General features: G+C 35.4%; 1 protein-coding gene across 1 annotated transcript; it reads left to right on the top strand.

Moving 5' to 3' along the window:
* Positions 1 to 2,106: 2,106 nt before the first annotated feature.
* On the top strand, positions 2,107 to 5,417 carry LOC109704734 (serotonin N-acetyltransferase 2, chloroplastic). The gene is made up of 2 exons (XM_020225505.1): positions 2,107 to 2,814; positions 5,278 to 5,417. The coding sequence occupies exon 1, from the start codon at positions 2,210 to 2,212 to the stop codon at positions 2,792 to 2,794; it is 585 nt and encodes a 194-aa protein (XP_020081094.1). The 5' UTR covers positions 2,107 to 2,209; the 3' UTR covers positions 2,795 to 2,814; positions 5,278 to 5,417.
* Positions 5,418 to 14,204: the final 8,787 nt, after the last annotated feature.

Below are 14,204 nucleotides of genomic sequence, written 5' to 3'. Positions count from 1 at the left end.
TTTTTTTTTTTTTTTTTTGGGGGGGGGTAAACTTTAGATGCCACCCTTGCGAGCTTTCTCACTTTAGTATCTTGTGACTTAAAGTGTATCAAATTAGTGTCTTGTGATTTTATTTTTATTTTTTTGTCAATTTCTCCGTGAATACTTCGTTTAATTATATACAAAAAAACTTTAAATACTCTACCTAGATATATCGAATAGTACTCTTTAGATTTAACTTTGTCACTTATTTAACGAAAAAAATTAGCGGAATCGATAATAAAAGGATAATATAAAACCACATAGTACTAAATTGATACACTTTAAACCATAGGGTACTGAAGTGAGACCACAGGGATTGTATTTGAAGTTTTAATATACAATATAGTTTGATATATAGATTTTAATATACAATATGGTTTGATATATGGTAAAGAAAAATGATTGTTTTGGGTTCGTTTTTTCTGCTTCAAATTTGAATTTTAAATTTTTGGTCGGATTCATTTTGTATATAGATTTTCAAAGCCGATCAGGCTCAGGTTTGAGTTCAGCTTGCAGCTTTTGATTGTCGGGTTCGAGTTCAGGTTCAGATTTATGAAATTGCTGTGAATGTGATCCCATTGACATCCCTACTCACATTTATCCGAAGATTGACATTTTCAATTTTCGGACGAGTAGAGGGTAGGGTCAAGTTTGCGAAACTCACTAGTTTTTTGCTTTCTGACTTTCTGTCTCCAAACAGTCCCACAGTCTAATTTAATTGATTAGATATTAAGCTGTAGCTAATGTGAGTGGTGTAGCATTTTTATTATTGATGCATCATCTACTACAATACTGCCGCATCCACAAAATGTCACACTTTATCAATTAAATTGCATTGCAGAATTTAACTGTAATAATTCAGAAAGTTCGAGCAAAGATTTATATAAATTAAAGTTAAAGCCAAAATATCACCCGCCTCATCGTTTGAGTACCAAAGTATAATTTAGACTTATGTTTTTCTTAACAATTTCATAAATATTGATATATTTTCCTCTAAAGTCTTAATTATTAAATATATTTTGAAAATTGTGAAATTATCACGGTAAAATTTTAATTATAAAATATATTTCTCTTAAGCATAAAAAATATAATTTTTTTACTTAGCATATTATTTCAATATAAAATTATCATATTATCCTTTATTAATACTTTCGCTCGATCATAAGACACAATAAATTGGTTTGGTACACATTTTTTTCTGAAAAATTTCATAGGTACCCTTCCTTTAATATATAATTGCACAGAAACTCTTCTAAAAGTGTCGATATCAAAAATACTCATTTTATTTAGATAAATTATCATAAAAATTCATATCCACAACAATCCATCTAAAAATTAAATATAATTATCATTTTGGCCATTATAAATTATCAATAGCTTGCAATAAACTTAAAGATCTTTTTTTTGAAAATATTATAAATACAATTAAATGGATACTAAATAGAAACTAATTAATTACAATAAATTAAACTACACAAATAGTAATAAAAAAAATCACACTAAGGAAACATAAAATGGCTTCACAAAAAAGTATAATATACCTTTTGTTTTATTATTTTTTATTAAGATCAACATGAGATCTATATGATAGTAAATAAAACAAAATGGTAATATACTTAAGTAGACAAAAAAGTGCATTCATAAACTAAAATTAAAAAATTGAGTTATTTTTTCATGAGAAATAAATTTATTAGCCTCACATAGAAGTACCACAAAATTATGTATAATTAGATATACCTAGGGGTAAATTAGTCTAAAGCTCTTAATCCATATGATGGAGAGTATATTTATTTTATATAATTTATAACTTACAAATGTAGAGGAACAAATTATTTTTAGATACTATTTTAGTGTAAAATTATCCCCTTTTTTTTTAAAAGACATTTTACTATCTCATGCAAGACAAAAGTTCATTATGCTAATATTGAAGGGGTGGTGCACAGCTGATTTGGTAAACCAGGTCTACTCATAGTGTCCCCATTCAGAGTATTCATTATGCTAATATATTTGAGGGATGGTGCACCAACTGATTTGGTAAACCCGGTCTACTCAATATAATGTCCCCGTTCAGATAACACCCTCAACCGAGACCACTCACTCTCCTTTTTTCCCTTCTCTCTCCAAACCCCTCTCTCTCTCTCTCTCTCTCTCTCTCTCTCTCTCATAGGCATTTCCACAAACACCTACAATGCACTCCCACAGCTTCCTCCGCACCCTCCCTTTCCCCACCCACTCCCCCAAACCCTTCCTCGCCCTCGCCGCCGCCTCCTCCTCCTCTTCCGGCTCCGGCTTCGAGCTCTCCGTCTCCGACGCGGAGCTCGCGTCCCGCGGCTTCGCGGTGCGGCGCGACGCGGAGGGCCTCGACGTGGGCGCGCTCAACGACGTGTTCGCGCGCGTCGGCTTCCCCCGCCGCGACCCCGCGCGCCTCCGCCGCGCCCTCGCCGCCGGCGGCGCCGGCGGCGCCGTCGTGTGGGTCGCGCCCTCGCCGCCGGCGTCGGCGGCGCCGGTGGCGTTCGCGCGGGCGACGGGGGACGGGGTGTTCAACGCGGTGGTGTGGGACGTGGTGGTGGATCCGTCGCACCAGGGGCTGGGCCTGGGCCGCGCCGTGGTGGAGCGCGTCGTGGCGGAGCTCCGCCGCAAGGGCGTCGGCAACATCGCGCTCTACGCCGAGCCCCGCGTCGTCGGCTTCTACCGCCCCCTGGGCTTCGCCGCCGACCCCGACGGGATCCGCGGCATGGTCTACTCCCGTAAAAATCAAAAGAGGAACCGATGAGACAACAACACACATGAAAAGTATTTTCACTGCCCTTCTTATGTATTAATTATTGATATTGTTGAAAGTGCAGAGCTACTGTACTATCGAAAGCATAAAAAGCTTGATGTTTTTAATTTTTTGATCTTTAAATTAAAAATTATACGGTTGGGGATGATTGTGGTACGCCCTAAGGTTGACTGATCTCCAGTGTAATAATATTAATTCAAAGATTAGAAATGATTAAAGGGACTGATCTAAAAACCAAAAAGTCAGAGCATTAGATTCTGTGTGCTTCCGATAGTACAGTAGCTCTATTCTTGTTGAAATATATAAATATTAAAAGAGTTAATTTCATACAGGTCCCTATAAATATAATAAATTATAAATATATCTTTACAAAGTTTAAATTTTATATATTGTTAATGTAAAAGTCCTAATATTTTCAAATATATTTTTCTGATTTATTACCGTTAAAGTACTATTTATTTTAATAAAATAATATTTTTGCCATTACAAATATGTCTCTTTAAAAATTCCAACTTTTAATTAAAGAAAGGTAAAAAAATTAATTCACTTCATGAACTAATTAGGTTTAAATATTTTATCCATGATTAACTAATTTTTTCTAACGGATCCTAACGGTAGTGACATATTTAAAAACATCAGGATTTTTATAAGAACAACATATAAAAATTGAATTTTAGAGGAATATATTTACAACTTATTATATTTACAGGAATCTGTATGAAATTAACCTATATTAAAAATATTGGTTTTTCTGATAGCTAGGTTAAGCTATCAGGGACACAACAGTTGTTTCATATTTTTTTTAAGATAAAATATTGTTGATCGCAAATATTTTTTTTACTTCTTTTTTTTCCTCCCTCAATTTTCTCAAATTTATATTTTATTCTTTCAAAGTTTCAAAGTTCATGTACTTCACTTTATTTTGTCAGGATTCTATTGCTATTTTGCTTATTTTATATAATTTATACAATAAATATTCTTTAAAATAGAAGTAATGTAGTAAAAAAGCATTCTCTTCCTCTAAAACAAGTGTAAGAGTAATTTGGACATTTGACCCTCTCCATTAACGTTGTAATTTTTTAAAATATTTTTGAAATTTTGAAAGGGCAAAACTTAGATTTTTGAAAGTCAGGAAGAAAAAGTGAAATAGCTAGTCTGTATTTACATGAGAATTTTCTATATTTTAACCTATTTTGTAATTTAGTATCGGATACTGATCTTTGAAAACTTAAGTCTTTAGAGAAAAATAGTTGTTTCGTATAATTTAATAAAATTATTAATAATTTGGTAGGTAAATTGCACATTTGTTCGGCAAACTATGAGCCGGGTACACTTTAGTTCTCAAACTTTAATTATCGAATTTTCTCATTCAAAATTTTACAATTGTTTCAATCAAATCTCACAATCTAATTTAGTTAATTAAATATTGACGCATTATTAAGGTAAAAGTGATGCACCATCTTAATTTATGGTGCAACACTAATAAAAAGTACTACTATATCACTTTTAATATGTGATTTATCAATATTTAATCAACCAAATTGGGTTATAGAATTTGATTGCAAAAGTTTTAAAAGTTTGAGTCAGAAATCGTAACAAATTAAATTTTGAGGATCAAAGTGTCATACGTCTTATAATTTTAGAACCGGACATGTAATTTACTTTAATTTGGCGGTAAAAATATACAAAATTATTTGAATTATAAATCATTTTGAATCAGCTTTCAAATCTTTTAAAATTTTAATTTCATTATGATAATCTTCTAGCAATTTGTAGTACTTCACAGAGAAAAATAAATTACTATATATATATATATATATATATATATATATATATATATATATATATATATATATATATTTCGTTCACGTTGGTATAGTATTGATTGCTATCGCGAGACATGCGCACCACAATTCCATCATGTTACTAAATTCTAACGTAGGACTAGAGGAATGAAACCATTTAAAGCCGTGAAGGGCGGTCAATGATTCACCACTTTCGTAAACAAATAAGAAAGCAGTAAATCATTCGTCGTCTTCTCGAAGATGGTGAACGATTCACCGCTCAGAATTATTCATTAAGGTGCTGAGTTGGCAAAAAGAAAATTATTTGGCCAAATAAATGTTTTAGAGGATTATTTTGCCAATTAAGGAAAATTATAGGGTTATTAGAAAAAAAAGAAAACCCGTGTCACTTCTTGCCTACACCCGGAGTAGGAGGGCGTCTAATAAACCGACCTATTATAAATAATTAATATTTTAAATTAGAATTTAATTAGCACATTCCATTTATAATATTGTAAAGAATTTACTTATAAAAANGTCTAATAAACCGACCTATTATAAATAATTAATATTTTAAATTAGAATTTAATTAGCACATTCCATTTATAATATTGTAAAGAATTTACTTATAAAAAAATGATAAATTTTAAAAAATTTATTACCTAAACATTATTTTATTTTTTTATGTAGGGGCGGTGGACGGATCTAGGATTCCGGCGAGGTGGCGGCGCCGCCGAGAAAGGGGGGAGATGAGGTCGTCTCCCTCCGCAATGACTCGCGTTGAGGATACACCTGAGTCGTATTTACCTTAATTAAATTAATTTTAAATTTTAAATTCTAAGGGCTTGTTTGGTTCATCCATTTTGGGTATGGAATGAGAATCGGTTTGATCAAATCCGGTTAATTTTGTTTGGTTCGCATGAATCGGTTTGAGATTTCTATTCCGGACTGGAATGGGAATGACCCATTAGCCTTCAACTTGATTCCGGTCTTCTAGCTTGGATTGAGATTTCATTCCGGAAGCTCACTAAGTCCTCGAAGCCCATGTGACCATCTCACCCTCTTTCTCTTCACCCCTTTCTCATCAAAAAAAAAAAAAAAAAATCTATCCTCTCTCAAAACCCTATTCCTAACCCACATCAATAAAAGTTTTTAAAAATAAATTTGATATTTTTTTTGAAAAACTTATTAGAGAATAGTATTATATTTTTCATAAATTTTAAATAATATAAATTTATATTTGAGAGTAAAATTAGTATTATAGTATCCTATACTTTTTTTAGTTTATACGAACCAAATAATGAAATGTGAATAACTCATTCCAATTTTCAATCCACAAATAAACCAAACATTTTGGAAGAGTGGGCCATTCCAATTACCATTCCAATTCATTCCCATTCTATTATCCATTACAATTCCACCCTTGAACCAAACAAGCCCTAAATAGTTGCACACTTATGATACAATTTCAACATGAAACTCATAATAAAATAAAACAAAAACATAATATATATTAACATCTTTCTTATCTGATAGAGACGAAAATGGTCAAATACGGTCCATATTCACATTTTTATTTTTTTTCCCGAATGCCAATTCGGACACAAATATATGTTGCATGCTAAGTTTTAACATTCATATTCGTATTCTATCGAATCTGGCTTCGAATACGATTGAAGTTTTTTCTAACCACTTTTGCCCCTAATTTTTTTTTAAGACTCTTTTTAAAGAGTGCAGAAGAAAGTAATGAATTGCGAGCACGGCGAAAAAGATAGACTATATTGCCCCTTTTATTTCTATTTTGATTTTCCTATTGTTTTTATTTTGGATTGGACTAAAATGGGTCAAATTCTTGTAACTAGTTATTTCAACAATACTCTTGGATCTATTACTATTAGAAAGAATTGAAGGAAATAATACTAGAAGCCTGATTGATTACCGATCAACATGGAATCATCGCATGCATATCTGACGCAATAAAAAAAGAAATTGAAGCAATCTTTCGCGAGTGATAGAGCTTCTTGTACAAATATATCTTAGAGAAACTTTTCATATATTCTCAGATTCAGTATCTGTTATCAAAAGCTTTGCACCTTAGGATTTATTATTTTGATTCGCTAACATTTGGAGTTCGGACAGGAATCAGGAGCTATAGACTTTTACAGAGAGGTTCAAATATTTTAGCCTTGGATGGACTTCGAGATTTTCTAAAAATGTTATAGTCGCGGATCGCTTGGCCAATTGAGAATTCGCAAGTAAATAGTTTTCTGTTTGGTTTTCTATTGATGATTTTATTCGGTCTGTATTTTTGATTAACTAAATAAAATTGCCTTAGGATCCCATAAAAAAAAAAAATCTGAAAGCCCAACGAAACTCTTACAATGCTAAGTCACCTTCACTTGGAGAGAGAAGAAACTTGATTGGTAATTTAATATATTAAATATAAAAATATAAAAATATTATTTTTTATCTTTATAAGTTTTTAGAGTACAATGATTAGCAAAAGGTTTTAAGTTCGAATCATGCTAGGCTCCTAATATTATTAATTTTTTTCCATTTAATTCAAGTTCACGTCATGGGCCATGCGAAAATCTCGAGCTCAGACGTGAGGGGAGTAAAAAGAGCAGTGTTTATATATTTTTATATTTAACATAATATGAAGTACTTTGATTCAACCCTTTTATATGTACGTATCTAGCGGTTTTATTTTATTTTATTTTACTTTATTTTGAGAAAAAATATGTCTAAGGTGATTTTATTTAATTAATCAAGAATACAGTCTGAATAAAATCATCAATAGTAGACCAAACGGAAAGCTTTTTGCTTGCCAGTTCCCAATTTCCCAAGCGGTCCACGACTATAACATTTTTAGAAAATCTCAAAGTCCGTCGAAATCTGAAATATTTGAATCTCTCTGTAAAAGTCCATAGCCGTGTGATTCTTGTCCGCGCTTCAAATGTTAGTAGGGTTTTTGGGCAGCTAGATTTATAAAACTTTTTAATTTTAAGAATTTCTATTTGATATTTCTATTTATAAAATTAGATCTATGTGATAAATAATTTATCGCATTTAAAAGGGACGGGTGAGTTTGAAAGCAGTGAATTATTCACCGCTTTTACCAAATTTATATATTTTCTATATTCGAACTCTAACAAATGTACAATATTAGACTCTTATCATGTTTAAAAAGCGGTAATTTATTCACTGTACAAGCTTAATTTTGTAAATAAATTTTTTAAAAAATTATTTTTGTAATTATAATATTTTTAAGTCTATTAATAAAAAATTTTCATATCTACGGTGTAGAAATCCCTTCCCCAAAATACACGGAGTTGTTTGGCTCAGCGGATTAAGAAGCAATTTTTACAAAATTAATTTTGGTTTGGTTAAAAACTATAGAGAGTTTGGCCGAGTCTACATAAAAAATATTTTTTCGAAGTTAATTTCATACAATTGTCTACCAAAGTTTTTTTTTTGGTTTTTGAGAATAGGTAGCACGCTACCTGCTTCATTCATTGAATGGATGAATTTGGCTACAGAGGTGAGGTAGCCAGGGCCTCAAGAAAAACAACAACCAGAGGGACTAAAAAAAAAAAGAAAAAAAAAGAGAAGAAAACCAAAACCGATCATAGCATATCTTTCCACGAAGAAAGCAGCATCTTGAGCCTTTGAACGGCTAAAACAGGGTCAAGTTGAAGATTACGGAAGATAAGATTGTTCCTGGCCTTCCAAATCGTCCACCAGCATGCGACCAATTCGGAAAGACCATTGCTCCTAATTCGCATACCAGACCCACCCTTCCACCTGTCCCAAACTACGAGTACGTCGTCACCCAGCTCGTCCGCCTGGACATCCTCGAGACCCATCACCAAGATGTACTGGATAAAGACGCATTGGGTAAACAGATGATCTACTGACTCTTCGTAAGCCTTGCATAACACACAGGTTGTATCTCCAGTCCACCCTCTCTTGACGAGGTTATCAGTTGTAAGAAGTCTTTTCTTAAGGACAAGCCAGCAGAACACTTTGACCTTGAGTGGTATTCTGAGCTTCCAGATCAAGTTAGTGCGTCCATCCCTCGTTCCCCCATCGCTCAACATTCTATAGACCGATTTAACAGAGAATAAATCGCTGCTACACTATCTCCACCCTATCTTATCCAGCATGTGTTCTATCTTAAAACTGCTAACCCTATCTTTGAGCGAAGAAATGTCGGGACCCAGGCCAGGCGTAAAGATCGACTCGTCTCCTAGGATCCTAGTCCAGTTCCAGTCGTCCCTTCCAAAGCAATCCTTGATTAGCATTGGATTACTATCCAACAGCTCGTAAACCTCCGGGAAGGCCGTTTGGAGTATGGTGTCCCCACACCATCTGTCCGACCAAATATCAATAGAACTCCTATTGCCCAGCTTATAGTTGATTCCCCATTTGAAAATAGCGTTGGTGGTTAGGATTCCTTTCCACCAGTGTGAGAAGGGCCTGAAGCAGTTTCCTTCCCACAGAGGTCTTCTTCTTTGGTAGTATAAGGCACAGATAATCTTGATCCGCTATAGGTGAGGTGCTGTATGGAATCTCCACCACCATTTGACCAGAAGCGCCCGGTTCATGATATCAACGTCCAGTATGCCTAACCCACCTGCCATTTTGCTCAGGCAGACGTTCTTCCATGCAACTAGACACCCCTTGCCTGCAGACTCGCTTTTGCCGCTCCAAAAGAAATCTCTACGTAGGGCTTCGATGTGCTTGATCACCCAACAGGGTGCCTTGAATACAGACAGAAAGTATAAGGGAAGGTTGGTAAGTACAGCATTGACCGGGATAAGTCTACCCCCTTTTGATAGGAGTTTAGCCTGCCATCCATCGATTCTAGTTTGCAATTTTCGAATAACCCCTCTCCATGTCTCCTTCGTGGGAGGTTTAGGGGAGAGGGGAAACCCTAGCTAGGAGGTTGGGAAGGTGCCAACTTTGCAGTCAAGCAGGTTCGCTAGTCTTGCCGCTTTGCCCTCAGTCTTTCCAAGGTAATATAGCTCCGACTTATCTTTGTTGATTTTCAACCCAGAAGCCCACTCGAAAAAGTGCCACATCAATCTGAGGTTTCTCATATATCTTTTCCAAGCCACGGAGAAGAAGAAAGTATCGTCTGCAAACTGTGTGAGGGTCGTCATACTCTCGTCAGATAGACCAATACCCTTGAATAGATTGTTAGAAGTGGCCTTACTGGTTAATCTAGCGAGACACTCCGCAACTAACAAGAACAAGAATGGTGATAACGGGTCCCCTTGTCGCACTCCTCTCTTCGTTTTGATCCAATTGGTCGCCTCTCCGTTGACCAATATAGCTACTTTAGCGTTGCATACACATTGTTCGATCCATGCACACCACGTCGCGTCGAATCCCCACCATTGAAGAATTTTGAAAAAGAAGGGCCATTGGATCCTATCATAAGCCTTTTCAAAGTCCACTTTTATGCCGACCCCCTCGGTAAACTTCTTACTACCCCATCCTATTATTTCAGAGACGGTGACATATGCGTCGGTGATGTTCCTCCCTTTTAAGAATGCTGATTGGGAGGGCGAAATTAACTCGTTTATCGCCGCTGCAATACGATTTACTAGAACCTTCGAGATGATCTTTTGAATACCGTTAATAAGGCTGATAGATCGGAAGTCATTTGCTCTCTCCGCTCTCTCCTTCTTAGGAATTAGGTAGATAAAGGAATAGTCGAAAGGAGCAGTGGACATCCTGCCCTCATGCAATTCTTGGAACACGTTGAGTAGGTCACCCTCGATGGTCGCCCAGAAAGTTTGATAGAACCTTAATGAGAACCCATCCGGGCCCGGAGCTTTATCACTACCCAGTTGAAATACCGCTTTCTTTATTTCCCCGATGGTGAATTTCTCCGTAAGCCGCCTTAGCATAGGGGCCGAGACCCGTTTAGTGGTAAAAAGACAAGTCTAATCCCCGAACGAAGATGGGGCCGTGTCATCAGCCGTGAAGAGCTCTTTAAATTTACAAAAGAAATACTCCTTCTTATCCTCCTTAGTATGGTATACACGTCCGTTTTCAGAAACGACACCAATCCCATTGGTTCTTCTTCTCCCATTAGCTATACTGTGGAAGTATTTAGTATTACAATCTCCCTCGCGTAGCCAGTGTTGGTTAGCCCTGGTTCTCCACAGGGACGCTTCATCGTTTAAAACACTCGTTAATTTTACTTTCAGATCCTTCCTTTTCTCTACACACTCCTTTGACAAGGTGCCCTGTTCCTCCATAATATCAATCTGATGTAATTCCCCCATTAAGGAATTCTTTAATCCTCGGACATTGTAGAACTCGCTATTACACCATTCTTTAATCCTATGTTGACAATGCCTTAGCTTCGCAGTAAACGTAAGCACAGCAGATCTTTTTGTTGCTCCCTCCTTCCACCATCCAAGTACTTTGTTACAGAAACCCTCGTGATTGAGCCACGCTTCCTCAAACCGGAAGGTTTTCTTCTTCCCTGTGGTGCCCCTTTCAGCAGATAACATTATAGGATAGTGGTCAGAAGTGACACGGGGGAGAGCTACCACCTTGGATAAAGGAAAATTCTGTTCCCATTCCATCGAGAGTAGAAACCGATCAAGTTTCGCAAAAGTCGGAGTTTTTTGCATATTGAACCACGTGAATGATTGATTTGACATTGGTGGGTCAATTAGAGCTAGATTGCTTATAAGATCATTAAACATTGCCATAGCTTTAGCACTCCAGGTCTTCCCCCTTCGCTCTTGCCTCCTAATACAGTTGAAATCGCCGCATAAAATCCATCTTCCCTCACAATACATTTTCAACTGTGTCACTTCTAAGAAGAAGAACTCCTTCCCATCCCACGATGCTGGTCTGTAGACATTTGTAACGTAAAAATTTATCCCGGACTTGACGTGTGTCAGTAGGACGGTAACCGAGTATTTTCTCACTAGGACGTCATGGCCAATGTAGAAATGGGAGTTCCAACACGTGATTACACCCCCGAAAGCACCATCCGATTCAAGGTAGACGCATTTGTTAAGAAAGGATCCACCTATGCTACGAAGAAAAGTGCCTCAAACAAACTGCACCTTAGACTCTTGCAAACACACAACCACAAATAATTTTTTAAAAAAAGTTTGTTTTAAAATTTAAACTTTAAATTAAAATTTAAATTTTTGAATTTAAAATCTAAACTAAAATTTGATATTTGAATTTAAAATATAAATTTAAAATTTAAATATTAATTTGAAATTTGAATCTAAATTTAAAATTTGAGTTCAAAATCAGAATAAGATTTCAAATGCAGGTTTTATCTGATTTTGGGCCTCTACATCAGAAAACTAATTCTAAAAATTAAAATTAAATTTTCAAAAATAAGTTACCAAACTATCTATTAAAAGAAAAATCACTGTCGGCTTTAATATTACTTTTCAAAATCTAGGCTAAACACCCACAATATCCATTTGAAGCCAAGGGAAGAAGCTAGAATACCAGCACAACGGGGAACAAAATAAATACAAACAAAAATTTAGAAGATAAATAAGATTTTATCTATTCAAATATTTTGACACTATAGTCTAATAAAATATTATATCGACAGCTGAATTGGGGTCCGACCCGATCTAGCCCAGCTTGAAACTCATCTCTCACTTTGGGCCGGTTTGTTTCACCAAAATTGAACTTTGGGTTGCAACAGAGTTCATATGAAACTACTCCCTCNTTTCTCCTATTTGAGTTATAGGCATCAAATTGAATTCATGTTGATGTTCTACCAGGAAAGAGAAACTTGTGGACTTGTCTTTACAACTAAATTTCAAGTTAGTAAGTTGAGTCGGAAGACGATTTGAATTTAATTGAAATTGAACTGATTTTGAGCGGTTGTGAGAATTGCATTGATTTCGCCATCCATTTCTTCCAACTGAGTATTACGGGACTTGGCAGAATTGCATTGATTTCGCCATCCATTTCTTCCAACCGAGTATTACGGGACTTGGCAAGGGGAGGGGAGAGGGTGACGTCAAGGGATCAGAGAACAACGACGACATCGAGGCTACGGTGATGGCGGCCGCCGACAAGGTAGGCAACAGCGGCATCGAGGCTGCAGTGACGGCGGCCAACGAGGTCGGCGGTGAATGCGGTGACTGTGTGCTATTGCTTGGGATTTGCGAGAGAGAGAGAGAGAGAGAGAGAGAGAGAGAGATTAAGGATTTAGAGTTTTAGGGCAAGTGAAATTGTTATTTTGTGAAAGAGAGGGAGAGAGAGTGTGTAAATTTAGGATAAGATTTTGCACTTTTGTTGGGTTTGTTTTTTGGGCCAACAACAATGGCCAAATAAACTAAACTCAGTTTACAAATAATTAAAATACATTATATTTACAATATTTTTAATATATATATATAGAGAGAACCAAGCTCCTATAATATCTCTAGTATTGGGGCTCTGGTACTATAGTCTCATTTTCGATCTTAAGATGTTCAAATCAACGATCAACACCGTTAATACTAATATAGGGTTTTTAAAGTTTTTAGAAATAAAATTTTATATTTTTTCGACATAGTTTACTTCATAATAACCCATTTCAAACTTGTCAATTTTCAATAGCTATTACAGTGAGTTTATAGTTTAACGGTGTAAAAGAATTTAAATTTATTCAAATTTTGATAGAAAATATTTTAAATTCATTAAATCAAGGTCAGCATTCTTGATCTTGAATTCAAAAGTTTTACCCACAAATTTTTAAAATTGTTCAATTTTCATATTCATTTTAATATGATTTACTTACTAAGTAAACAATGTTGGAAAAAATTAAAATTTTATTTCTAAGAACTTCATAGATTCTAGATTATATTTAACAGTGTAGATCGTTAATTTGAACACCCTGAGATCGAAAATAAGATTATAATATCGGAGCTCTAGTACTATAGATAGTATAATAGCATTATTCTATATATATATACACACAGACAAGCTTTTCGAGCTAATTGGAGTGAGCCCAGTAATATTTAAGTTCAGTTTAAAATAAATTTCAAGTTTTTTTTTTTGAGGAACACTAGAATGTTGTATTAATGATTGATCAATATTCAAAGGTGCTAAGTACACTGTTGATGAAAAGCAAATAGTATTAAAAAACATTCTTAAAGATTGGAGAGAGACGCAAATGCGAATGTACAGTTCAATACCTCGAGTGACATTCTGATAAACATATGACCAACTGATCTAAATTGAACAAGAAAACTAACAGTCCAAAAATATACCGAATAATTTCACAGCACCGGAAGAGTCGCGAGTCACGTGTAGAGGCCAGTAAGGCGTCATAGAGCTTTGACGGGGAAAGAACACTATAATGAGTGGCACAGAAAAAGACAAACATTTTGAGCTCACCTCAGCTCACATATCCTGAAGGGCCCATATATGCACGACAAAAAAGGACAGCGATAGAGAAAAGAGGACACTGATAAGAAGCAAAAAGAGGAGACAAGAGGAGGACGCCGGAGCAAGCGAAGGAAGAGATAAGGCTGTGGGAGGTCATGGGCCTTACAAAAAATTTCGAGCCCAAACGGAAGGGAAAGTGTTAAATATAAAAATATATAAATACCGTTCTCTAACAG

The sequence above is a fragment of the Ananas comosus genome, unplaced genomic scaffold (assembly GCF_001540865.1).
Source record: "Ananas comosus cultivar F153 unplaced genomic scaffold, ASM154086v1, whole genome shotgun sequence".
NCBI classification, from domain to species: domain Eukaryota; kingdom Viridiplantae; phylum Streptophyta; class Magnoliopsida; order Poales; family Bromeliaceae; genus Ananas; species Ananas comosus.
The sequence above is the reverse complement of the archived record's forward strand: the minus strand, read 5'-3'. Positions and strand labels throughout refer to the sequence as shown.